This window comes from Sus scrofa, chromosome 17 (genome assembly GCF_000003025.6).
Source record: "Sus scrofa isolate TJ Tabasco breed Duroc chromosome 17, Sscrofa11.1, whole genome shotgun sequence".
NCBI lineage: Eukaryota > Metazoa > Chordata > Mammalia > Artiodactyla > Suidae > Sus > Sus scrofa.
This window is the reverse complement of record NC_010459.5, coordinates 8,640,948-8,667,138: the sequence shown is the minus strand read 5'-3', so window position 1 is coordinate 8,667,138 and position 26,191 is coordinate 8,640,948. Positions and strand designations below refer to the sequence as shown.

The 26,191-nt window shown below is 48.5% G+C and overlaps 1 protein-coding gene and 1 long non-coding RNA gene across 2 annotated transcripts; one reads left to right on the top strand and one right to left on the bottom strand.

Moving 5' to 3' along the window:
* On the top strand, positions 2,135 to 22,751 carry LOC100154844 (heparan-alpha-glucosaminide N-acetyltransferase). Its single transcript, XM_021077734.1, has 13 exons — positions 2,135 to 2,226; positions 3,559 to 3,656; positions 6,318 to 6,394; positions 7,355 to 7,385; positions 8,494 to 8,654; positions 9,968 to 10,083; positions 12,034 to 12,155; positions 12,517 to 12,643; positions 14,095 to 14,181; positions 19,964 to 20,041; positions 20,943 to 21,013; positions 21,103 to 21,215; positions 22,038 to 22,751. The coding sequence occupies exons 3-13, from the start codon at positions 6,334 to 6,336 to the stop codon at positions 22,217 to 22,219; spliced, it is 1,149 nt and encodes a 382-aa protein (XP_020933393.1). The 5' UTR covers positions 2,135 to 2,226; positions 3,559 to 3,656; positions 6,318 to 6,333; the 3' UTR covers positions 22,220 to 22,751.
* Positions 24,710 to 26,191, bottom strand: LOC102164657. Its single transcript, XR_001301997.2, has 2 exons — positions 25,561 to 26,191; positions 24,710 to 24,854 (listed from the first exon to the last, which is right to left on the bottom strand). It is a non-coding gene; the product is annotated as an uncharacterized LOC102164657 (long non-coding RNA).

The following is a 26,191-nucleotide window of genomic DNA, read 5'->3' as shown; positions in this document are numbered from 1 at the left end:
GCAGAGTGACTCAGTTATACACATATATACATTCCTTTTAAAATTCTTTTCCACTATGGTCTATCCCAGGATAGTAAATAGAGCTCACTGTGTTGTATAGTAGGGCCTTGTTGCTTACCCATCCTGTATGTAGTAATTTCCATCTAACCCCAAACCCCCAGTCCCTCCCACTTCCTTCCTCTTCCCCCTTGGCAACCACAAGTCTGTTCTGTATGTATGTCTGTGAGTCTGTTTCTGTCTTGTAGGTAGGTTCCTTTGTGTCGTGTTTTATTTATTTATTTATTTTTTTTGTCTTTTTATTTTTTTTTTTTTTGTTGTTGTTGTTGCTACTATTTTTTGGGCCGCTCCCGCGGCATATGGAGGTTCCCAGGCTAGGGGTTGAATCGGAGCTGTAGCCACCGGCCTACACCAGAGCCACAGCAACGCGGGATCCGAGCCGCGTCTGCAACCTACACCACAGCTCACGGCAACGCCGGATCGTTAACCCACTGAGCAAGGGCAGGGACCGAACCCGCAACCTCATGGTTCCTAGTCGGATTCGTTAACCACTGTGCCACGACGGGAACTCCAGTGTCGTGTTTTAGATTCCACACGTAAGTGATACCCAACGGTGTTTTGTCATTGACTCACTCCATGATGCTCTCTAGGTCCATCCACGTTGCTGCACTGTTCCTGCTGTTTTAACAGCCGTAGCTCATCTCTCACAGCTTGCAGACACCGTGATCAGTCATTGCTGCATTGAGCACGTGTGGTTATTTGCAGCCTTTTGCTGTCCTGACTTTAACATGTTGTCAATCAGAATTCTAGTCATGGGGAATAATGATCACCTCTCATCCTCACGACACTGTTGAATGAAGGCTCCTTTTATTTTTTTTCTTTTGGTTTTAAGTTCTTTTATTCTCCAAAGTAATTTTTTCAAACAGGGTAATATGGTATATTTTAAAGACAAACACATAGGGAATTATCTTCAACACAAGTTTGATTTCCAGTTCTCAACATATAACTTTTTTTTTTTTTGTCTTTTTAGGGCTGCACCTGAGGCATATGGAAATTCCTAGGCTAAAGGTCGAATTGGAGCTGCAGCTGCTGGCCTACACCACAGCCACAGCCATAGCAACACAGGATCTTAGCTGAGTCTGCAACCTACACCATGGCTCAAAGCAACGCCAGATCCCCAACCTACTGATCAAGGCCAGGGATCGAACCTGCATCCTCCTGCATACTAGTCAGATTCCTTACCACTGGGCCAAATGGGAATTCCCTAATTTCTTTTATATCCAGCAGAGATGGTGGCTTCAGCCTTTCTTTTTTTAATCATTGAAACCTAATTTATTTTATTATTTTGTTTTTAGGGCCATATCTGCAGCATTTGGAAATTCCCAGACTAGGGGTCGAATTGGAGCTACAGTTGCCAGCCCACTCCACAGCCAGAGCAACTCAGAATCCGCGCAGATTCTGTGACCTACACAACAGCTCATGGCAACGCCGGATCCCTAACCCAATGAGGGAGGCCAGGGATCAAACCTGCATCCTCCTGGCTATTAGTCGGGATTGTTACCTCTGAGCCACAATTGTTGCCTCTGAGCCATGGATACTAGTCAGGATTGTTACCTCAATAACTCCTGTTTCATTTTTTTATTAAAGTATAGTTGATTTACAGTGGTGCCAAGTTGTGCCAGTTTCTATAGTACAGCATAGTGACCCAGTCATACACACACACACACACACACACACACACACACACACACACACACACACACACTTTTTCTTGTACTGTCTCACATCATATTCTGTCCCAAGAGACTGGATAGAGTTCCCTGGGCTGTACGGCAGGACCTCATTGCTCATCCATTCTCAATGGAATAGTTTGCATCTATAACCCCAAACTCCCCGTCCATCCCACTCCTTCCTCCTCCCCCTTGGCAACTGTCTTTATTCTTCTTTCATTAATGAGGAACCCATGCTGTCAGGGTTGAGCATTTGAAAGTACTGCTATTGTAAACTTTGATTCCTACTTTTGCTTCATTAAAAAAACTTTAAAATGTCTAATTCTTTAACTTGTATAGAATGTGAACTTTAATTTTCTTTCAAATTGCTATCATTCTGAAAATGCTGCCAAAGAAAGTCAGTTAACCGAGCCTTTTATTTATTTACAGTTTGGAAGACTTTCATAATTGGATTTCTAAAGCAATAAACACGCGGGAAACCGATCGCCTCATCAATTCTGTGAGTTATTGGAGCACATCATGTGTGCTCTGGGTAGTTTCCTAGATTTGGAATTGACAGTTCCCCATTGAATAATCTTTATTATCTTATGTTTTGGAAGGCCAGGTTGTGTGTCCTGCATTCTTTTTTTTTTTTTTTTTTTAAGGCTGCACCTGTGGCATATGAAAGTTTCCAAGGTAGGGGTCCAGTCGGAGCTGCAGCTGCCAGCCTATGCCGTAGCTACAGCAGTGCAGAATCTGAGCTGCATCTGTGACCTATACCACAGCTCATGGCAACTCCAGATCCCCTGAACCACAGAGTGAAGCCAGAGACCGAACTTGCATCCTCATGGATGCTAGTCGGATTCGTTTCTGCTGAGCCACAAGGGGAACTTCCAGTGTCTTGCATTCTTAATAAATAGCAGTCTCCTCTGGCCTCTGTAAAGGGTGCAGTCCTTTCTCTTTCTTTGTGAGGCTGGAGCTTGGGCTTCATCGTGATGCTGGGTGTGCAGATTGTTTTCACTCTGCCAGCAGCACTATTAATTCGTCCAGTTAAGTAGAGAGTATCAAGATGAAAACAAAAGAATAAGAGGCACCAATAGTAAATCTATAGAGAGTTCCCTGGTGGCTCAGGGGGTAAGGACCTAGTATTGTCACTGCTTTTGCTGCTGTGGCATGGGTTCAATCCCTGGCCTGGAAACTTCTTTCTCTCCTTTTTTTTTTTTTTTTTTCATTTCAAGGCTGTACCTGCGGCTCATGGAAGTTCCTGGGCTAGGGGTCAAATCAGAGCAGCAATTGCAGGCCTGCACCACAGCCACAGCAGTACCAGATCTGAGCTTCATCTGTGACCTACACCACAGCTAATGTCAGATCCTAATCCTCTGGGCGAGGCCAGGGATGGAAGCTGCATCTTCACAGACACTATGTTGGGTTCTTAATCTGCTGAGCCACAGTGGAAACGCCAGGCCTAGGAACTTCTGCATGCCACGGGCATGGCCAGAAAAAAAATCTATAAAAGTGATGGCCTGCTGTGGCGACCAAACATGTTTTTTGTGTTAATCATTTCCTGTGGCCATATTATGTCCATTTACGGCCATACTTGCTCTTACCTTGTTCCTGATGTCCCTTGTGGTCGTTGATCGGCTTGGCCACTGCCAGGTCAGCAGGAGGCACAAAACCAAATAAGGTGAAAAACCAAACCTCTAGGCGGGGTCTTACAGAAGCAAACTACAGTGTTGTCCAGAAGAGCCATCCTTGCCTTCCACTTTGCTCATTTCTTCCCTAATAAACCAGAAAAGTGTAGTTGACACTTTAGCATTCTGAACCATCTAGTCTTTCTCCCCTTTTCCAGAAGGAGCTGGGCTCTCCAAGCAGGGCAGCTGACCCTCAACCCGAGGCCTGGTGACTGTCGGCGGCCCCACTGCGCCTCCGCTGCGTGGACACATTCCGGGGGTATGTGGGGCCCCTGGGGACCCAGTGGGGGGTGGGGCACAGGACACCTCAGGTGAGAGGTTCACACATACGCACACCGCCAACCTAAGGCATTTGATGAATCATTTACTTTCTGGGCTAGAAAGGAGTTCCTGCTGTAGAGATAAATCAGCAGCTGCTCCTGACTTGGAAGCTGTCCCAAGAGCCTGTGTGACGTGTCCCTAGGCAGGAACAGGGGGGTGGGGGGGCCAGAATAGGCTCCATGGGGACCTGAGAAGCCTCTCACGTTAGTACAGAGCTTCCTGTGGGCCCATGTGTGGGCAGGTGGCCGCCCTCTTCCTCACCCGCACTGGCCAGGCAGCTGGAACGTCAGGCCCTTTGGGTAGCAGACCCAGAGTCACAGGGGATAGCTGTTACTCTCTAATTCTGGGTTGAGGATGAAGGCCAGGACCGAACTCTGAACAGAAAGCCTATAACTGTATGCCTAAAAAGAAATACGTAGGTGCCAAGTCATCTGTTCCTACCCACTGAGGCCTTGTAGACCCTGTGACAACCTGAGAGCTCTGGGCCAGCCTTCCCAGAGCCCTGAGTGCTCCTGGTGTGTCCCTGAAGCCAGGGACCAACCTCAGTAATGATACTAGTCCTAGCGATGGCTGATAGCGGGTCCTCCCTGTGTGCCCGGCCCCACTCCAACTTGTCCTCGTTTATTTTATCTCTTAGGGATCCTATGAGGTACCTAGTTGTTTTTTTTTTTTTTTTTTTTTAAGGGCTGTACCCACAGCATGTGGAGGTTCCCAGGCTAGAGGTTGAATATGGAAGTTCCCAGACTCCACCACAGCCACAGCCACACCAGATCCGAGCCTTGTCTGTGACCTACACCATGGCTCACTGCAACACTGGATCCTTAACTCACTGAGTGAGGCCAGGGTTCAAACCTGTGTCCTTATGGATACTAGTCGAGTTCATTACTGCTGAGCCACAACAGGGGCTTGAAGTATTCTTTTTTTTTTTTTTTTTTGTCTTTTTGCCTTTTCTAGGGCCACTCCCGCGGCATATGGAGGTTCCCAGGCTAGGAGTTGAATCAGAGCTGTAGCTGCCAGCCTACCCAGAGCCACAGCAACGCAGGATCCAAGCCACATCTGCAACCTACAGCACAGCTCACGGCAACACCGGATCCTTAACCCACTGAGCAAGGCCAGGGATCGAACCCGCAACCTCATGATTCCAAGTCGGATTCGTTAACTACTGCACCATGATGGAAACTCCTCGAAGTATTCTTAATATGCCCACTTCCCTGGTGAAGACAATGAGCCACAGCATTGAGTAACTTGCCTGAGGTCCCTCAGGAACTAGGTGGGTTTTGAATCCTGGCAGGTGGGCTCCAGAGTTCCTGCAAATCACCCCACTGACGCATTAAGGTCCTTGTTCCCCATGTTCTGCAGAATTAGTGTCATACAACAGCATATGCAGAATCTATTTTATTATTTATTTATTTATTTATTTACTTTTCAGGGCTGCATCTGTGGCATATGGAAGTTCTCAGACTAGGAGCTGAATTGGAGCTGCAGCTGCAGGCCTACATCACAGGATCTGAGCTGCATCTTTTTTTTTTTTTTTGTCTTTTTAGGGCCGCACCCTTGGCATATGGAGGTTCCCAGGCTAGGGGTCCAATCGGAGCCGCAGCCGCCAGCCTACTCCAAAGCCACAGCGACGCGGGATCCAAGTCGTGTCTGCGACCTATACCACAGCTCACGGCAATGCCGGATCCTTAACCCACTGAGCGAGGCCAGGGATCGAACCCGCATCCTCATGAACACTACGTCAGCTTCCTAACCTGCTGACCCGCAACGGGAACTCCTGCAGAATCTATCATCCTCTTTCGTTCAGAGATGCTCACAGGTGGACAGGAGCTGACATTGATTAAGTGCCAAAGATGTTTCAAGGATCAGTTAGGGGCTGTGATGCATGTTACTCACCATCGTGTTGCCTGTGGCCCCCGGGTTAGGGGTCTCCCTCCTTCACAGAGAACTGATGGGAGGCTTGTCCCAGGGTGAATGGCTCCTAGGAGAGAGGGGCCGAGGGCTTGACCCTAAAGACTGTCCTCTCCTGCTACAGGTCTTTAACCTGAGACACCCAAAGAATTATCACTAAACGGAGTGATGGGGAATGCTTTGCTGTTTTCAAGTTACATGGTTTAGTGTCAAGCATAAAGTTTTCTTAAGACGTCATGTCTAGGAGTTCCTGTTGTGGCTCAGTGGGTTAAGAACTTGACTCCTGACTAGTATCAGTGAGGATGTAGGTTCCATCCTTGGCCTCACTCAGTGGGTTAAAGGATTTGGCATTGCCATGAGCTGCAGTGTAGGTCACGCCACAGCTCAGATCCCGCATTGCTTTGGATGTGGCATGGGCCTCAGCTGTAGCTCTGCTTCAACCCCTGGCCCAGGAGCTTCCGTATGCCACAGGTGTGGCCCTGAAAAGAAGAAAAAAAGATAACCGTGTTGGAAATGTTGCAGCAGCGCTTTAGTGTGGGGCCCTAACTAGTGATTTGAGGTGGTAGTTTCTCGCTCTTTCGGTGTCTGCTTGTATCATGACGACACATAGTGAGCCGAACGTGTCGCCTGCAGCTGGGCCATCGTTGTCACCCACACCAGCCCTGAGAGCGCGTCTCTGTCTGCTTTGCAGGGTAGCGCTCATCCTCATGGTGTTTGTCAACTACGGAGGGGGGAAGTACTGGTACTTCAAGCATGCCAGCTGGAATGGTAAGATGCTGCTTAGAGGGAGCCTTATTCACGTGGGGCCCCAAGCACAGTGGGTGGGAGAACCCCTGGGCACCCCCCAGAGCTCCAGAGAGCAGTCCCCACGGGAGGCCTCTGAGATCATTCAGTCAGCTTTCGGTTTTGTCCTTCTGGGTGTCTGGCTCGGAGATGCTTCAGTATAACTGAGTCTTGGAAGGTCTCGGCTGTGGAGCCACAGGGCTCTACAGAAGGAATGGCCCTTGTTCTGTTCTGGATTTGCCTTAGAAACGGTAGTTTCTTGCTCTTTCAGTGTCTGTTTGTATCATGAGGGCACCTGGTGAGCAGCATGTGTCACCTGCAGCCGAGCCGTCCTAGTCACCTGTACCAGCCCCAGGAGCACATCTCTGTTGCTTTATAGGGTAGCCACACGGGCGTCCTGCTCATGGTCCCCCTGGGGTGTTGTGGGCTGGGCTGTGAATATGGCTTGGAGGTCAGTTTAGGATGGATTTCTGTTTGTTTTGACTGTGCCCTTGGCAGGTGGGAATTCCTGGGCCACGGATTGAACTTGAGCCACAGCAGTGACAACACTGAATCTTAACCACTGGGCCACTGGGGAGCTCCCTAGGATGGATTTTGAATAGCGCTGCTTGAGATAGCACACTGCTGGGGCTCCCAGCATCTTGGGAGCTCTAGGACACAGGTTTGATCCCCAGCCCGGCACAGTGGGTTAAGGATCCATGCAGCTGTGGCTTAGGTCACAGTTGCGGCTCTGAGCTGATCCCTGGTCTGGGAACTCCTTATGCTATGGGGCAGCCCAAAAAGAAAAAAAATGGGGAAAAAAAGCACACTGTCTGCACACTTCCGCCTGGTGTCCAACTCCGGGCTCTCAGGAGTCCCTCCCCCTCAGTGGGAGCAGGAAGCCACGCAGGGGAGGAATCACCCATGTTCAGGTCCTTTGCTCACCGCCTGCCTGTGTTTCCACAGGGCTGACCGTGGCTGACCTCGTCTTCCCGTGGTGAGTTGCAAATCCGCCGCCTGCTCTTCGCGGCCCGTCTGTAGGGTTTTGTTTTCAGCTGATGCTGGACTTTCCCCACGGTAGCCCTGAGTTCCGGGCCACAGGCCTGTGCTGCCCACGGGTTATCAGGTCCTGCTGGAAGCCGTGCTCCAGAAGCGCACTCCCGCTTGGCCTCGCGCTTATATAAGACATGTGCAAATAAAAGAGGAGTGACTTTGGTGGAAACATTTTGTTAGTGTGGAGGTGATAGACAAGCTCCTGGCATCTTGTAGGAAATCAGGAGTTCTCAATGTGTAGTTAAAAACCACTAATCTTGATAAATAAGTGTAAGAATCGTCTCTCCTAAAGAAAAGGCAGTGTATTGGTATCAGGGAATTCTGAGAAATATGTGACAAGCTGTGACAGTAGTAAGTTACAATTTATTTTTATTTATTTATTTTTTGCTTTTTTTTTTTTTTAAGGGCCGTACCTGCAGCATGTGGAAGTTCCCAGGCTAGTGGTCGAATCGGAGCTGCAGCAGCTGGTCTGCTCCACAGCCACAGCAAGCCCAGATCTGAGCTAAGTCTGCAACCTACACCACAGCTCACGGCAATGCTGGATCCTTAACCCTCTGAGCGAGGCCAGAAATTCAACCCACGTCCTCATGGATACTAGTCGGATTCATTTCCATTGAGCCACAGTGGGAACTCCCCATAGCAGCCTGTCTTTGGTGACCAAATGGGAGGGTTGTTCCTGGAAACTGCACTGAGTTCCGAAGGGTTTCCTCCTAAGACAGGATATGAAGGCGCACAGCAGCCCAATGTGTGATTCTTCCCCCTCTGGTCACCTAATGATATTTCTGTTTTTGCTTATTTACTTATTTTTTTGGCTGGGCCATGACATGCAGAAGTTCCCGGGCCAGGTATTGGACCTGTGCCACAGCAGTGACAACACCAGATCCTCAACCCACTGAGCCACCAGGGAACTCCCTGATGTTGTTCCAGTGATTGATTCCTTAAAAAAAAAAATCACATGTTGCTTCTCCTGTGCAGTGGGTTATAAAACACCGATAATGCAGAGACAGAAGCAACTGGAAGTGTCCACCTAGTAACAGCTGTTGTCGTTGTAGGTTTGTATTTATCATGGGAACTTCGATTTTCCTGTCGGTGACTTCTATCCTGCAGCGGGGATGTTCCAAGTTCAGATTGCTGGGGAAAATTGTGTGGAGGAGTTTCCTGTTAATCTGCATCGGAATCGTCATTGTGAACCCCAACTACTGCCTTGGTCCACGTAAGTATCTTTTTCCCTCTGTCAGAATAGATTCAGGTTGAAATGGGGGAAATACATGTTATAATTTGAAAGAGATGTAGTTCCTGCATCTCAGGGACCTGCCAAAAGAACAGTTAACAGAAAAGTATATATAACGCATGTGTGACTGCGGGCATTTTTTTGTTTGCTTGTCTTTTTTAGTGCTGCACCCAGGGCATATTGGAAGTTCGGAGGCTAGGGGTCAAATCAGAGCTACAGCTGCTGGCCTACGTCACAGCCACAGCAACGCCAGACCCAAGCCATATCTGTGACCTACACCACAGTTCACGGCAACACCGGATCCCTGACCCACTGAGCGAAGCCAGGGATCAAACCTGTGTCTTCATGGATACTAGTCAGATTGGTTTCCGCTGAGCCACAAAGGGAACTCCCCGACTTGGGGTATTACTGTCTTGGAATTTTAGACCCAGGAGGTGCGTCTGAGTCCCTCACACCCTTCGTTTGTACAAAGGGAGACTGCGCGACAGGGGGCGAGTGGGGGCTCCCTCCGAGTGTAGTGGTGGCCGGCAGGGTAGGGACCAGACTAGGCTGCTGGAGCTCAGACCCCCCTCCCACGCTGGGGTTTTGTTATTTTGTTCACAAGCCCACCTGCTCATCACCTGGACTCCCCCGGCCGCCAGGAAGGAGTGACATCTCTGTCATTGTCCGAGCGTGTGGGAGGCACAGGGAGCTGCGGGGAGGATGTGAGCCCTGTGCTTGGGACCAGTGTCAGGATCCAGGAGGACGCTAGTCACTGTCCTCAAGGGACTGACAGTGTCATTAGCAAGAGAGGACAAAGTTACCCAGCTGGTGGCCAGATGAACCTGTCACACAGAAGGCACCAGACTTTAGAGAAGAAGAGGGGGTGAGGTTATAAGGGGAGGGGGCGCAGAAAAGCTGACGTGATGGCTCTTCAGAGAGTGGGCTGGTGCTCCCAGCAAGACCCATGTGGAGGTCCTCAGAGGGTGACTCGCAGGGCTGTGGGTACCTGACTTGCGCTGGGTCTGTGGGTTGCTGCTGGATGGCGGGAGTTGAATGCACACTGCTGATGGCAGAGGCCAGGGGGTGACTTAAGGGCTGGGGGCATCCCCATTTTATCCCCAAACCAAGCAGGATCCTTGCTCTCAGCCCAGCCTCCCGCTGGCCCGCTCCTGGGTGTTCGAGCTCCTGACCACGTGGCTTCCACCTTCAGGAGCTGAAAAAGACATAGGGCACATGAGGAGTTCTCTTCCCTTAGGGGGAGGTGGGGGGAAGCGAGGAGGCTGGCTCACACCCCCTTCTGGTATCCCCTGCAGTGTCCTGGGAGAAGGCACGCATCCCTGGCGTGCTCCAGCGGCTGGGGGTGACCTACTTTGTGGTCGCGGTGTTGGAGCTGCTCTTTGCCAAGCCTGTGCCTGAGAGCTGCGCCTCGGTGAGAAACCCTGCTTTCAACAAGGGGGGAGTGTCCCTGTAGAGCTGTTAGAACTTCAGTTCTGACTGCAGGATGAGCCTATCAGACTCTGTTAGTCAAAAGCATTCTTTTTTCTCTTCAGTTAGTTTTTCTTTTTTTTTCTTTCGTTTTTTTTTTTTTGTTTTTTTGTTTTTTTTTTTTTTTTTAGGGCCCCACCCACAGCATATGGAAGTTCCCAGGCTAGGGGTTGAATTGGAACTGCAACTGCCAGCCTAGGCCACAGGAACAGCAATGCCAGATCCGAGCTGCATCCGAGACTCAGGCAATAGCGGATCCTTAACCCACTGAGCAAGGCCAGGGATTGAACCCACATCTTCATGGATACCAGTCTGGTTTGTTATTGCTGAGCTACAGTGGGAACTCCAGTTTTGTTTTTTTTTCCTGGCCGCATCCATGGTGTATGGAAGTTCCCAGGCCAGGGATTGAATCCGAGTTGCTGCAGTCAGGTTCTTCACCCACTGTGCCACAGTGGGAACTCCTTCAATTAGTTATTTTTACTTAATACTTAATATAAAAAGATTATATCAGTTTTTTTGGCCAGGCCCGTGGCACGCAGAAGTTCCTAGGCCAGGGACTGGACCTATGCCACAGTAGTGACAATGCCAGATCCTTAACTGCTAGGCCACCAGGGAACTCCTATGTCAGTCTTTTTTTATTGTGGTAGAAAGCACAACATGAGAGCTACCCTCCTAATAAATGTTTGTTTCTTTTAATCAAGTGCATTTTGATGACATTAAATAACATCACGTCTGGTTTGCTGGTTCAGCCTCTTGGGGGCATTTCTGCCCATTTTTACATTTCTTTGTGGTACAAGATACACAGACTCTGGGAATGTTTTTGTGTCTATAAAGTGCTGCCAAGGTTTAACTTGGAGGGAAAGAGCTGAGGTAGGGATAGAAGGAAGGAAATAACAAAGATAAGAGGAGAAATAAATGAAATAGAGACCAGAAAATCAATAGGAAAGATCAGTGAAACTAAGATCTGTTTTTTTTTTTTTTTTGAAAAGAAAAGCCAAAAAAAAAAAAAGGGGGTTATTGAGATGTAATTCACATACCATAAAACTCACGCATTTGAGGTGTAAAGTTGAGTGAAATTCAGTATATTCAGAGTCAGTCATCGCTACTGTCTGATTCTAGAACATTTTCATTACCCTCCAAAATACCCTGTCCTCACTACCAGTTGCTCCCCAGTGCCCAGGTCTCCCACCCCTGGGGAACCCCTGATCTACTTTCTGTCTCCGGGGCTTCCTGTTCTGGACCTTTCATACGCATAGAATTGTAGGTAGCTTTTTGATTCTGGTTTTTTTTCCTTTAACATGATATTTTTCAAGGTTTATCCATGTTATGCCATCAGTGCCTGATTTCTTTTTATTCCTGAATAATACTCCATTTTATGAATATACCACATTTTGTATCCATTCATCAATTGATGGATATCTGACTTGTCTCCACCTTTTGGCTGTTGTGAGTAATGATTCCCTGTCCATTCATGTACAGGATTTTGTATGAACATCTCTTTTCAAATATCTTGGGTATAGGAGTAGAATTGTGATTTTTTGTTTTTTAGCCACACCCTCAGCAGTGGAAGTTTCTGGGCTAGGGATTGAACCTGTGCCGCAGCAGTGACAATGCCAGATCCTTGGCCCACTGAGCCACCAGGGAACTCCTGTCCACTGATTTCTTACCTGACATTCCACTGTGATGTTTCATAGAGCTGGAAACCTCTAGACCACATACTACATGTGAAACAAACATGCAGCTAGTTTGTGTTACTGCCGTAAGGGCCGAGAGAAGCATGCCTGGCAATTTCCCAGTACGTGTGCTGTGTGTTAGTTCACACCTGTTCCACCTGCCTTTAGTTCACATGTGTTTTATCCTCCTGCCCCTGTCCCCACCCCGCGGCCCAGGTCAGGAGAGAAGCTGCTTTTCTCTGCTGGACGTCACATCCAGTTGGCCCCAGTGGCTCTTTGTGCTGGTGCTGGAAGGCGTTTGGCTGGCCTTGACGTTCTTCTTACCTGTTCCCGGCTGCCCAACGTGAGTGAGCCCGTGGGGATGCCCTTTCTGCATGTCATTTTCTGCCGAGTCAGAGCCCCTGGCTTCTGGGGTCAGGGCTCCCACGTCCAGAGTTCGCTTCTCTGCTCCTGAGATGTGCCTCGTGTGGGAGGGGAGGCTGGTGCCTGTGGGAGGACTGTCTCTGTGAGGTTTGGGGAGTCGTGTGGAGGAAGCCGGGTCTCTCCTGGGCCTTTCCGTGTGGGCTGCTGTCCAGTCAGGGGCGCCCGGGGGTCGTCGGGTTGCCAGGTATGCACGGGTCTCTGGTGGCCTGTGCAGATCGCCAGCGTGTCCCCTCCTCCCTTCGGAAGTATGGCTGGTGAAGTTCATGTTCTCGATCCCCCAGGGGTTACCTGGGCCCCGGCGGCATTGGCGACCTGGGCAAGTATCCAAATTGTACCGGAGGAGCTGCTGGCTACATTGACCGCCTGCTTCTGGGGGACGACCACCTTTACCAGCACCCTTCCCCGGCGGTGAGTGGCCCGCCTCGTCCTCGGAGCTGGGGGCTTAGGGGCTCTGGGGAGAAAGGGCCAACTTGGAGCTGGTCCATGAAATAGAACAGGACGGGAACCAATCTTTTCTGCAGAGTTGGCTGACTTTATTTATTCATTTATTTATTTTGCCATGGTTGTGGCACGAGGAAGTTCCCGGGCCAGGGACTGAACCCGAGTCACAGCAGTGACAATGCTAAGTCCTTAACTGCTAGGCCACCAGGGAACTCCAAAGCTGACCGACTCTAGAGATGTCAATTTAATGCAGGTTGTGGGCAGAATGGAAACCTTTCTTTGGCTTTTAAAGTGAGAATGTGTGGCATCCAGCATGGAGCCTAGTGCCTCCCTGGACATCTCAGGTCCTGGGGCAGACCTTCCCTGTGGGAGGTTTGCCAGGTGGTGCTTTGGGGTTGGCACCTGGCAATGAAGGCCCTGCTTGGTCTCCTGGGGGATGGGGTGGCCCCTCAGAATTGCTGTCAGTGGGGCGAGGGGTCCGGCCCTTGACATCCTGGGTTGGATGTGAGCTGTCCCAGCAAGGTGGTACCTCCTGCAGAGGCAGCTGTCTTCAGCAGGGACAAAGCCAGAGGTGGCTGAGAGCTTCAGGCCATTGGTTCCCTCTGGTGGCTGTGGCTGCCATAGTCCTTGAAGGGGGGGGGAGGGGGGGAGTAGCAGTGTGGTGCCATAATGCCCCCTGTCCCCTGGCATTCACTATAATGTGTAGTTCCAGATTTCTACAGTTTCTACAGTAAATAATATGGACTTTTTTTTTTCCTCTTTTTAGGGCCGCTCCCACTGCATATGGAAGTTCCCAGGCTAGGGGTTGAATTGGAGCTGCAGCTGCTAGCCTACGCCTCAGCCACAGCAACACAGGGTCCAAGCTCTGTCTGCAACCTACACCACAGTTCACGGCAACGCTGGATCCTTAACCCACTGAGTGAGGCCAGGGATTGAACCTATGTCCTCATGGATACTCGTCAGGTTCATTATTGCAGAGCCATAATGGGAATTCCAATATGAATGTATTTTTGAATGTTATTTGCTTAAAAGAAGAAAGGAAGCTGTTGATGTTACAGTGGGGTTGACCACAAAGACTAAACCTGAAAATTAGACATGTTCTATCCTGGTTAGAGAGGCATCATTTGGGGGGTGCGGGGCCCAGCACTATCTCCTGAGCCCCCGGAAGCTGAGGTGGCTGTGCTGGGCCAGGCTCACATCTCTGTTCCCTTCCTGAGTGTCACATGCCATACACGTTCTTGGCTGGAATCATTGTTAAAAAAAAAAAAAAGGCATTCTGCCTGTAATTCCCACAAGTGGACAATGAATTTCTGCATCAAAAACAAACCTGTGGAGTCTGGAGGCACCTGCGTTTGTATTTTGCCTCCAAGTTGCTTGTGTGCTGCTGCAGCCAGGGCTGCCTTCTTGTTCTTGTTCAGGTGCTTTATCACACCAAGGTGGCCTACGATCCTGAAGGCATCCTGGGGACCATCAACTCCATCTTGATGGCATATTTAGGAGTTCAGGTATTTGTTTCCTTCAGATGCACTTTTATGACAGTTAGGGATGACTGATTTATCACTAATTGCAAAACCATTCGATTAAAATAAGTAATTGGAAGCATATCTTCTGTGTATTTCAGGTCTGAAAAATTGTGTTTAAATTTGCTGCATCCCATAGATTTTGTATGGTTGTGTTTGTGGTTTTTTTTAAATTTTTTTTATTACTCAATGAATTTATTACATTTATAGTTGTACAATGATCTTCACAATCCAATTTTATAGGATTTCTAACCTACAACCCCTGCACATCCCCCCACCCTCCCAAACCATAAGTTTGAAGACCATAAGTTTGTTTTGTTTTGTTTTTTTTAACTTTTATTAGGTGTCAGCCCTTTTTCTAGGTATTCCGGATTGGAGACCGTAAGTTTTTAAAAGTTTGTAAGTCAGTATCTGCAAAGAAGTTAATTCTGTCCTTTTTTCAGATTCCACATGGACAGTGAAAGCATTTGATGTTGGTGTCTCATTGTCTGACTGGCTTCACTTAGCATGATAATGTCTAGGTCCATCCATGTTGCTGCAAATGCCATTATTTCGTTCCTTTTAATGGCTGAGTAGTACGGTTGTGTTTTAATTGCCATTTGCCTCAAGGTATTTTTAATTTCTTCTTTAATTTCATCAGTGCCCTGTTGTTGTTGTTGTTGTTATTGTTGTTGTTGTTGTTGTTTGTAGCATGCTCTTTAGTCTCCTAATTTTTCACGTATATTCCTGTGGTTGATTTCTAGTTTCATGCTGTTGTGGTCAGAAAAGATGCTTGAAATAATTTTTATACTCTTAAATTTGTTGAGGCTTGTTTTGTGCCCTAGCAAGTGGTTAATCCTAGAGACTGTTCCATGTGCACTTGAAAAGAAGGTGTATTTTGCTTTTTTTGGATATAACATCCTAACAATATCAAGTCTAATTGTTTTATGGTGTATCATTTAGGATCTCTGTTGCCTTATTGATTTCCTGTCTAAAATATCTCTTCATTGATGTGAGTGGGAATGTTAAAGCCTCCTACTATTATTGTATTTCTATCAATTTCTCCCTTTATGTCTGTTAGTATTTGTTTTATGTATTTGGATGCATATATATTGACAAGTATAACATCCTCTCCATGTATTGATCCTTTTATCATTATATAGTGTCCTTCTTTATCTTTCTTTACAGCCTTTATTTTAAAGTCTACTGTGTCTCATCTGAGTATTGCAACCCTTGCTTTCTTGTCATTTCCATTTGTGTGAAATATCTTTTCCCATCCCCTCATTTTCAATCTGTGTGTCCTTTGCCCTAAGGTGGGTCTCTTGTAGGTAGCATAGTGTAGGCTCTTGGTTTTTTGTTTTTTAATCCAGTCTGCTACTCTGTGTCTTTTGATTGTGTCATTTAGTCCATTGATATTTAAGATAATTATTGATAGATGTATATTGCCATTTTAAACTTTGTTTTCCTATTAATTTTATATTTCTTCTTTGTCCCTTTTTCCTTTTGCAGCTTGATGATTTTCTTTTGTATTATGTTTATGTTCTCTTCCTTTTGGTTTTTGTGAATCTATTGCATGTTTTTGGGTTGTGGTTACCTGTTTTTCAAGCATGTTAACCCTTTTTATATCTACGTGCCTTAGTCATATAGGCTCAAACCCATTCTAGGAAAAAAAAAGTTTTCTTTCCTTCCTCCCCTACATTAATGATTTGGATGTCCTCTTTTACATCTTCATGTTCATCTTTTTGCTATTCACCATGGTTATCATCACTTTCACAGAAATTTTTTGATTTAAAAAAAAAAATCTTTGTCAGAGTTTCCATCATGGTGCAGTGGAAACAAATCTGACTAGGAACCATGAAGTTGCAGGTTTGATCCCTGGCGTTACTCAGTGGGTTAAGGATCGGGCATTGCCATGAACTGTGGTGTAGGTCACAGACTCTGCTCGGATCTGGTGTTTCTGTGGCTGTGGCAAAGGCTGGCAGCTGTAGCTTTGATTTGACTCCTAGCCTGGGAACCTCCATATGCCACAGGTGCAGCCCTAAAAAGCAACAACAACAACAAATCTTTGTACTTGCTTATGTAAGTAATGGATTTTCCAATTGTGATTTTCTCTTTCCTATAGATTCTTACTTCTTTTCTATGTAGAGAAAACCTTTCAATATTTCCTGTAGGACAGGTTTAATAGTGCAGTATTCTTTCAGTTTTTGCTTGTATGAGAAATTCTTTATCTCCCCTTCTACTCTAAATGATAATCTCGACGGGTAGAATATCCTAGGTTGCAGATTTTCCCCTTTCAGAACTTTGACTGTATCCTTCCATTTACTCCCTTCTGGCCTGTGACATTTCTGTAGAGAAATAAGTTGAGAGCCTTATGGGGATGCCCTTGTAACTAACCCTTTGTTTTTCTCTTGATGCCTTTAGAATCCTCTCTTTAACTTTTGCCATTTTCATTATAGTATGTCTTGGTGTGGGTCTGTTTGGATTCAACTTGTTGGGTATCCTCTGTGGCTCCTGTATCTGGATATTTTCTTCTTTAGATTTGGAAGTTTTCAGCCATAATTTCTTTTTTGGCCACTCCACGGCATATGGAGTTCCTGGGCTAGGGGTCAGATTCAAGCTGTGGTTGTGACCCCTCCAACAGCTGTGGCAATGCCAGATCCTTAACCCACTGTGCTAGGCCAGGGATCAAACCTGAGTCCCAGTGCTCCACAGAGTCGCTGACCCTGTTGCACCATAGTGGGATCTCCAGCCATGATTTCTTTCTTTTTTTTTTTTTCCAGCCATGATTTCTTCAAATACATTTTCAATCCCCCTTTCTCCTTCTTCTCCTTCTGAGATGCCTATTATGCATAGGTTGGCATACTTTATATTATCCCATAGGTTTTTTATATTACTTTGACTTTTTTTTTCTTTTTCATTTGGCTTTCTGTCTACCATTCTGATTCAATGATTTCTATTATTCTATCTTCCAGATCACTTATCTGTTCTTCTGCATTATTCATTCTGCTATTCATCATCTTTAGTTCAGCTTTCATTTCAGCAAATGAATTTTGTAATTTATCTTGGCTCCTCATGATTTCTAGCTCCTTTTTTCTTTTAACGGTAATCTGCATTTTTATCAATAGTCCTAATTCCTTCAGTATTTTTATCTCCTGTTTGGACTCGGTGTCTATCACACTGAGAGGTCTATTTCATTGTTTTTTCAGGGGAATTTTTTGACCTTTTAATTGGGAGTGGTTCCTATGTGTCTTCATTTAATTTATATTTTTCTTACTGTATGAGTTTAGGGGAAGCAGTTATTTACGCTGGTCCTGGAGGGCTATTTTTATGGGGAGTGTCCCTGTGTAGGTTTAATATTTTTGTTGCAAGAGCTGTTTTATTTTTTTAATTTTTTAATTTTTTTGTCTTTTTGCCTTTCTAGGGCCACTCCTGTGGCATATGGAGGTTCCCAGGCTAGGGGTCTAATCAGAGCTATAGCTGCTAGCCTACACCAGAGCCACAGCAACACAGGATCTGAGCCATGTCTGCAACCTACACCACAGCTCTGGCAATGCTGACTCCTTAACCCACTGAGCAAGGCCAGGGATCGAACCCAAAACCTCATGGTTCCTAGTCGGATTCGTTAACCACTGAGCCACGACGGGAACTCTGCAAGAGCTGTTTTTAGTGTGGATGCCTGCCACTCCTTTCTTCAGTTTGTGCTGGCCATTATCACCTTGGTAGGAGGTGTGACTGGGTGTGGTGACCAGAGCCTGCAGTGGATATGAGCAGGACCTCCTCTTTGCTCTGTGGTTTTCACTGCCCTGTCAGGGACCAGATCTGTTCCCTAGTTTTAGGGTAGAAGCCCCCAGTTCCATTTCTGAGCTACATTTATGAGCTGGAGCATGAGGTAGGTGGGATTGGAGCACTCCCACTGGGAGAGGAGCCCCTGAGTATTCCTCTGCCCGAGCTGTTCACCTGTGAGTGTGCTCTGTTGTGCCATCTGTCTCCCACTATGCAGGCACACAAAGTACACTGTTGTTGGCACCACCCTTGGACCCACCCAACCATGGGAATGCCAGCAATCGGCCGTGGTGTCCCTTGCATTGTTTTCATAAGGCCACCACCGCAGATCTCCTGAAGTCAGGTCCCAGGGCTGCAGTCATTGCACATCTGGACCCGCTATGGGAGTGATAGAGGCAGTTCAGACCCTGGCCCAGCCAAGCCCCCATGTGCATGTTGTGGGGGCTGGGCTGGGCCAGGGTCTGAGCTGCCTCTATGGCTCCCATAGCGGGTCCAGATGTGTCCCACAAAAGCCCATAGCTGCTAAGTCTAGGCCCATCCCATCCGTGGGAGCACCCACTGTCCACTCAGAGTCTGCAGCTTGCACAGCCTCAGGGAGAGATTTCAGCCCTGCTTCCTAAGCTGTGTGGCCTCTGAGGCTCAGCTCTGGTTTTAGACGTGCCTCTGCATGTGAGCAACCCAGTGGCATCTGCCTCCAGAGCTGCGGAGGCAGAAGTTGGCCCAGGGAGAAAGAAGCTGTTATGGCAGCCCCCCCACCCACCCCGCTTCAAGCGCCACTTAACAGTGGCACTTCGCCTCTATGACAAGTCTGGGCTTCTTCTGTAAACACTCCCAGTTACGACTGTACCACACTCCAGCCCTTCAGACTGTCTCTGTGCAGCCAACGCCAGTCCTCTCCCCCGTCTGTCCTCTACACCCCAAGTTCCAGCCTCCCTCTCCCTGCTACCTCTGTACTAGCAGATGCTTCTATCAGGCTGGGGTGCGCAGGGCGGTGGCACAGGCCTTCCATGCTGGTCTCTGTCTCACCCGCCACAACTCAGCTGTTGAGCTCTCCTCCGAGCCTCTGAAGCTCCCTTTCAGTCCCGGCTGACCCCCCCAGCAGTGAGGGGGCTCCCCAGGGTACAGGAACCTCTCCTCTCCTTTAGCTCCCTCTCAGGGGTGCAGGTCCCATCCTGTTTCCTCTTTTGTTTTCCTTCCGTCCTACCGCATTCCGTGGAGGTCTTTCCTGTCCTTTCAGGTGTTTGAGGTCTTCGGCTCGTGCGCAGGAGGTGTTCTGTATTCTGGGAGAACTGTTCCACCAGTAGATGCATTTTTGGATGCATTTGTGGGAGGAGGCGGGTCCCACGTCCTACTCCACCACCTTGATTGGAGCCCCGATAAATTATTATTGACACTTTCTTCAGCGTTTTCAGAAGCTAATTCCTACTTTGGGGGGATTTTTATGCCAAGCCCAGATTTTTCTGTTTTTAAAAATGTTTCCCGGCCTCCAGGTCCACCCTGCCCCTGCCCCCCTTCTGTGTCCCTGCCAGACGGGACTATCCAGCAGGCCAGCCTGAGCTGGTCCCTTGTTACGTGGGGAGAAAAAGTGACTTTCCTTGGCTCCCCTCCCCTAGGGGAGAAAGCTTGTGCCTTAAAGTAAGACCTGCAGGCCCACCTCTCCCCACCCCAGCCCTTCTGAACTACCCGCAGCACCTCAGGGAGGCTGTGTTTCCCCCTGTATGACACGCTTCCGTGCTCGCTGTTCCATCCTGCCCAAGCGCTGGTCCTGCTTCGTGCCCATATCCTCAGCGGGTCAGCTGCTCCTCTGCACGCCTCCCCCACCTCCCTCCCGAGGGGTCCCTGTGCCTCTCGGCCTGCACTTAGCCACAGGCAGGGGCCTCCTTCACTCTCCTTGTGACCCCACTACCTGCAGCTGAGGCTGTCTGTTGAGTGGTTAGGATGGTGGATGAATCTGAAGAAGACCCCGTAAGCGGGTCTCTTGGTCACAGTGTGTTCTCTTCTGCAGGCAGGGAAAATACTCTTGTATCACAAGGATCGGACCAAAGGCATCCTGATCAGATTCGCCGCCTGGGGGTGTTTTCTGGTGAGTGACCCATGTTTTTCACTGAAATTCCTTCTCTTCACACACATTTATTTCACACTGGGCAGCAGTGGGATAGAGCTGTCACGTCATGATTGTTACAGCCTTCCTCTGAGTAGCAGAGAGGAAAAAACTCTACAGCCCAATTCTCAGGAAAATGTTTTATAAATAAATCCACGCATGCACGAAGAAATGGAGCTGGGGTGTGGGTTTCTGGGACCTTTTCCAGAAGGACCAGGCCAATGATAACAGGTTCACAGGTAGTAAAAGATAAAGCTCTTCCTTCAACCCTCGACTTTGCAGGTGGGTTTCCTCCCAGGATTCATTCTCATTGATCTGTTCATTTACCTTCAGCTCAGAGCAATGCTGGAGAGGTATTTTTTGGAGAATAGTTTTAGTTATACAACATTTATTTATTTATATTTATTTTTCTTTTTAGCTGCACTTGTGGCATATGGAGGTTCCCAGGCTAGGGGTCAAATCAGAGCTGTAGCCGGCCTACACCAGAGCCACGGCAACTCAGGATCCAAGCCACGTCTGCGACCTACACCACAGCTCATGGCAACACCGGATCCTTAACCCACTGAGCAAGGCCAGGGATCGAACCCGCAACCTCATGGATACTATGTTGGATTCTTAACCTGCTGAGCCACAAGGGGAACTCAATTGTACAACTTTAAAACGTTTTTCCAGTTAAAAGAAAATGGCAAGCACGATTTTCAGTCCTCCCCAAGCAACTTAGTGGCTCATATTTTTCAGTTGTGAACCACAGTGGTTTCTTTTAAAAAAAATTTTTATTGTCATTGATTTACAATGTCCTATCAATTTGTGCTGTTCAGCAAAGTGACCTGCAATTGTTTCCTGAGATGATGTAAGAAACTTTAACACCTCTCTCCCCTCACAGGGGCTTATTTCTGTTGCTTTGACGAAAGCTTCTGAAAATGAAGGCTTTATTCCAGTGAACAAAAATCTCTGGTAGGTACAGCAGACGTGTCATGTGCACATCCAACTGGGCTGACGTCAGAAGTGCTCTCCGGAGCCCTGAGACGCCCGCTGTCCCCCAGGTCCACCTCCTACGTCACCACGCTGAGCTCCTCTGCCTTCTTGATCCTGCTGGTCCTGTACCCCATTGTGGATGTGAAGGGACTGTGGACAGGAACCCCGTTCTTCTACCCGGGTGAGCCCCCTGCCCCAGGCCGTGCGGAGGAGGGGACCTGCAAGCAGCTGGGGCTGGGTGTGTCCGAGGGGGGCCCAAGCAGGGTGTCCCTGGTGTGTTCCCGGGCAGCACCCCCTCGTTTTACCATTTAGGTTGTGGGGTCGTAAACAATGCTCCGATGGCTTCTTCAGTCACGTCATCCAGTTCCGAAGGCTTCAGAAATGGGGCCGCACTTTCTGATGGAAATGCCCTGCTTTACACCTGATGCGTGAGAGATGCCCCCAGGGATGCGAGGGTTTCGCCTGAGACGAGTGCAGCAGATAATTTCATGACTCGCCTGAGCCTCCGAGTCCAATAATAGTCTCTTTGGTCTATAAGTTAATAATCTGGCATTCCTTTCAGATTAAATATTCCACAATTACATCTCCAACGTGAATAGTTTCTAATTTTTTTTTTTTTTAGGGCCACATCCACGGCATATGGAAGTTCCCAGGCTAGGGGTCTCATCGGAGCTGCAGCTGCCAGCGTACGCTACAGCCACTGCGACTTGGGATCCAAGCCGCATCTGTGACTTACACCACGGCACGTGGCAATGCCGGATCCTTAACTCGCTGAGTGAGGCCAGGGGTCGAACCCGCATCCTCATGGATACTAATCGGATTCGTTTCTGCTGCACCACAGTGGGAACGCCTCTGCTACTTTTCTTGATATAGTTTGCACTTCAGTAGCTAAGATACACACCACTTACTTTTGGAGGTAGCCCGTAACAGAAGCGGGCGCCTTTTCTTTTTTCACTGAAGTCAGATTCCCCGAGTGAGACTGATGACCGCTGTGTCTCCCCAGGCATGAACTCGATCCTGGTGTACGTGGGCCACGAGGTGTTTGCCAACTACTTCCCCTTCCAGTGGAGGCTGGGGGACAGCCAGTCCCACAGGGAGCATCTGGTGCAGAACATAGTCGCCACTGCACTCTGGGTGCTCATCGCCTACGTCCTCTACAGGAAGAACGTCTTTTGGAAAATCTGAGGCCCCAGCTGAAATGAGATGTGTGACTGGCAGACCACAGGGCCTGGGGAATCATTAAAAGGAGGCATTCGTTAAAACAGCGGCTGGGCTGTGAATTTCCAGATTATCAACAAGGAGGCTGACGTGGCTCCTGCGAATCTGCCTGTGGACGTGGGACTTAAATACCTGAAACATAATTGTCTTGTCTTCTCCGTCTTCTATGGAAATGGATGCATTTGGAACGTCTCATTTAATTTTTCAGAAGGGAATTCACCAGGCCATTTTGCTTCTGTGACGGGCAACACAATCCACGGTCTGCTGCTCCCTGATGTTCTTTGCCTGCACCTGCCTCTCCTCACGTATCCACACCGACCAAGGTGCCACCTTGGCCGCCGTGGCTGGCTGTGACACTCGCTGGGTGTATGTGCAGTAGCGCAGTCTAATAGATTTTTGGTGAAGTACAGCTTAATAGTTCAAGAAAGTCCAAGCGATTTCCTTTCAGCTCTGTAGGGCACTGGTGGGGCCAAATAAAAAGCCTTTCTTTTTTTTTTAAGCAGTAGGGAAGAAACTTTATTAATTGAATGACAGCATATTTTTTAAAAGGCTCAAATTAGGGAAAACGCTGTAGGATACGCACCAACCATAGCGAGTGGGGGCTCCCGCTGTGGTGCAACAGGGTCAGCAGCATCTCTGGAGCCCTAGGATGCAAGTTCAATCCCTGGCCCCTAACAGTGGGTTAAAGGATCTGGTGTTGCTACAGTTGTGGTGTAGGTGCAACTGTGGCTCAGATCTGACCCCTGGCCTGGCCAAAAAAATGAAAACAAACCAAAAAGCCAGGTTGAATTAAAGTTATGATCATATTCAAAAAAGGCTTTTTTTTTTTTTTTTTAAAGGGCTGCACCAAGGCACATGGAGGTTCCCAGGCTAGGGGTCAAATCAGAGCCACTGGCCTACAGCACAGCCACAGCAATGCAGGATCCGAGCCAAGTCTGCAACCTTCACCACAGCTCATGGCGACGCTGGATCTTTAACCCACTGAGCGAGGCCAGGGGTTGAACCCACGTCCTCTGGATACTAGTCGGGTTCGTTACCACTGAGCCAAAACAGGAACTCCCCCAAAATGCCTTTCTATCAGAAGCTGTTTTTTCTCCTTTTCTCCATTTTAAAAACAGTTAAAACCATAGATGTATTATTTGCAGCCACTCTTGCTTACAGTTAACTACTTAAGTGCCTACCTGTCAGCCTACCCACTCACCTCCTACTTGGGGGCCTTTCTCTCCGTGTATCTGGATGGTATCTGGTCCCCAGGGCCAGCCTCTGTCCCTAGGAAGAGAGGAGCTTGCGGTGTCTCCTGGGCTCCTGCTTTGCCGTCCTTGCCGTGCGCGATGTCAGGCAAGTCCCTGAGCAACAAGGGAGGTGGTGCTGGGCTCCCCGCTCCCTGCCAGTTCTGAGGCTCAGTGGGGTGGCCTGCATCGCTGGCTTTTCTGAAATCCTTAGAAAAATATTTTTATTACAGAAAACTCTTCCAAATCAATGACCAGGAAAAGTTAAAAAAAAAAAAAACAAAAACCTCTCATCGGAGTAAATCTTTTCAGAATGACCCTTCGCAGTGGAGGCAGATTTCCTGCTCGGAATCCCCAGAATGAGGACTTGTTGGAGAACACAGCGAGAAACAGGTCTTCCATGGGAGGCATCCTTGTACCTGGGAATTTCCTGTGAGAAAGAAAACGTGGCACCGGGCTGTACCTGGGACCCTCTGCGTGGGCCCTGTCCCACCACGTCCGCTGTCGTCCCTGCGGGGACCCCATCTCTACCTGAACTCTCCTTCCAACTTGTGACCGCCCTCGGACCCCCGGATGCCCGCCAGCATCCAGGCCCCTCCCCCGTCTCTTCCCAAATGCAGCCCTTCCCGCCGCTGGACTGACCTGGCTCTGTGGATGGTCGTCTTGGTACAAAAGTGCCGTCGTCTTTCCCACATCTCACACCCTTTCCCACGGTCAGTTGTCACTGAATCTTCTCAATTCTGTCTCCACCTCCCACCTGGAACATCTCATTCTCCTGGTCACTGCCTGTTATGCTTGTGCAGACTCTTGTAATCATTTTTAAGCCGGCCTCTTTCCCCAAAGTCACTCTGTCACCCTCAGATTACGCTTCATAAAACAGTTCCGATCAAAGCCCCTCCTTTTACAGCTTTGCTACAGATGGATGCATCCTCCACGGAGCCGAGCATATCATACCCGCTGGTGTCTTTCCCCAGCCCTGGACCCACACGACGAGTCCTGGCCCGACCACCTCCATCAGCAGTGGTAGGCGGGCCTCTGCCTCTGCCTCTGCGTGCGGTCATCCTGGATTGCTTTTTCCTTTCATTTTCTCCCATCCACATCTGACCTGTCACGTTCTCTAGGGCACCTTCTGTAATCTCTTATTCTCATCTCAGAGTAATATTTTCTTCCTCTGGATTCTCTTAATACCTGGTGGAGGCCGATCTTGTAGCATTATTTGTTTTCTGCCTTGGTGTGACGGTCACTTGTGTCCATGACCAAGTTCCCATGCTGGACAGTGAGCCTGCAGAGGACAGGAGCCACGCCTCGTCCACCTGCATGTTCTTCACGGCACCAACACAGTGCCTCATGCAGAGCGGGTGCTAAATAAACACCTGTTAAAGCAAAGCAGTGGTAGTGGTTTGTTTCATATATATATATATATTTTTTTTTTTCTTTTTAGGGCCATACCTGTGGTATATGTAAGATTCCAGGCTAGGGGTCGAATCAGAGCTGCAGCTGCCGGCCTACACCACAGCCACAGCAATGCCAGATCCGAGCTGTATCTGTGACCTACACCACAGCTCACGGCAATACCGGACCCTGAACCCACTGAGCGAGGCCAGGGATCAAACCTGCATCCTTATGGGTACTAGTTGGGTTCCTTATCGCTGAGCCACAACAGGAACTCCTCTTTTTAAGTACTGATATAATTTGGTGTGTATCTGGAGTGTGTGTGTGTGTGTGTGTGTGTGTGTGTGTGTGTGTGTGTGAGCGAGCTGTCACACTGAGGAAACACTTCTCTTGCAGTGAATCTTCGTGGGTGATCACAGCTGGGTCATCCTGAAGCCCAGCAGGTGAGGCTGGGCTGCGCCTCTCCAGAAACATTTCCCAGCCTGGAGAGTACGTCTGTCAGGGGGTCCTGAGCCGTAAGCAGCAGGAACTCTTGATGCGGCTAGGTTATAAGGAAGTCACCTCACGTAGGTAGCCCCAAGGCTCAGCCCCCTCACTTCACGGCTGAGATGCCTACCCGGTTGCTGTCACGACAGCCACACGCCCAGCAGACATTACATTCGGGAAGGAGCAGGTGTCCCTCTGTACCTTGTGATTTTACTGCAGAGGATCCTCCCTGAAGTCGCTCAGCCGCTGTTCCTGCACATTTCACTGGCTGCAGGTGCCTCCCTGGACTGCCGAGCTGGGCAAGACAGGGAGCCTGGACTGCCCAGGCCCAGGGCTGAGTGGGGGGACAGCATCACCTCCTTGGGGAGGGGCAGGAACACACGGGACGAGGGGGAGAGCAGGAAACAGTGGCGGGGACAAGCCCCTGTAACACTGGCCTCAGAAAACACATGGGACAATACATCTTATGGGGAGGGGGGAGTTCCTGAGTAACAGGGCAGAGACTGTTCCAGAGTCGGGATGTGATAACTTGACATTCCCAATTCCTATTTATAATTAAGTGAATCAATGACTGGTCTTAGACTTTACCTCTCTTCACTCCAGCCAATACCATACACAAAAATAAAACTCAAAATGGCTTAAAGACTTACATGTAAGACATGACACTGTATAACTCCTAGAAGAGAACATAGGCGGAATAGTCTGTGACATAAATCATACCGATGTTTTCTTAGGTCAGTCTCCCAAGACAATAGAAAGAGCGAAAATAAACAAATGGGTTTATCAAACTAAGCTTTTGCACAGCAATGGAAACCACAAACAAAATGAAAAG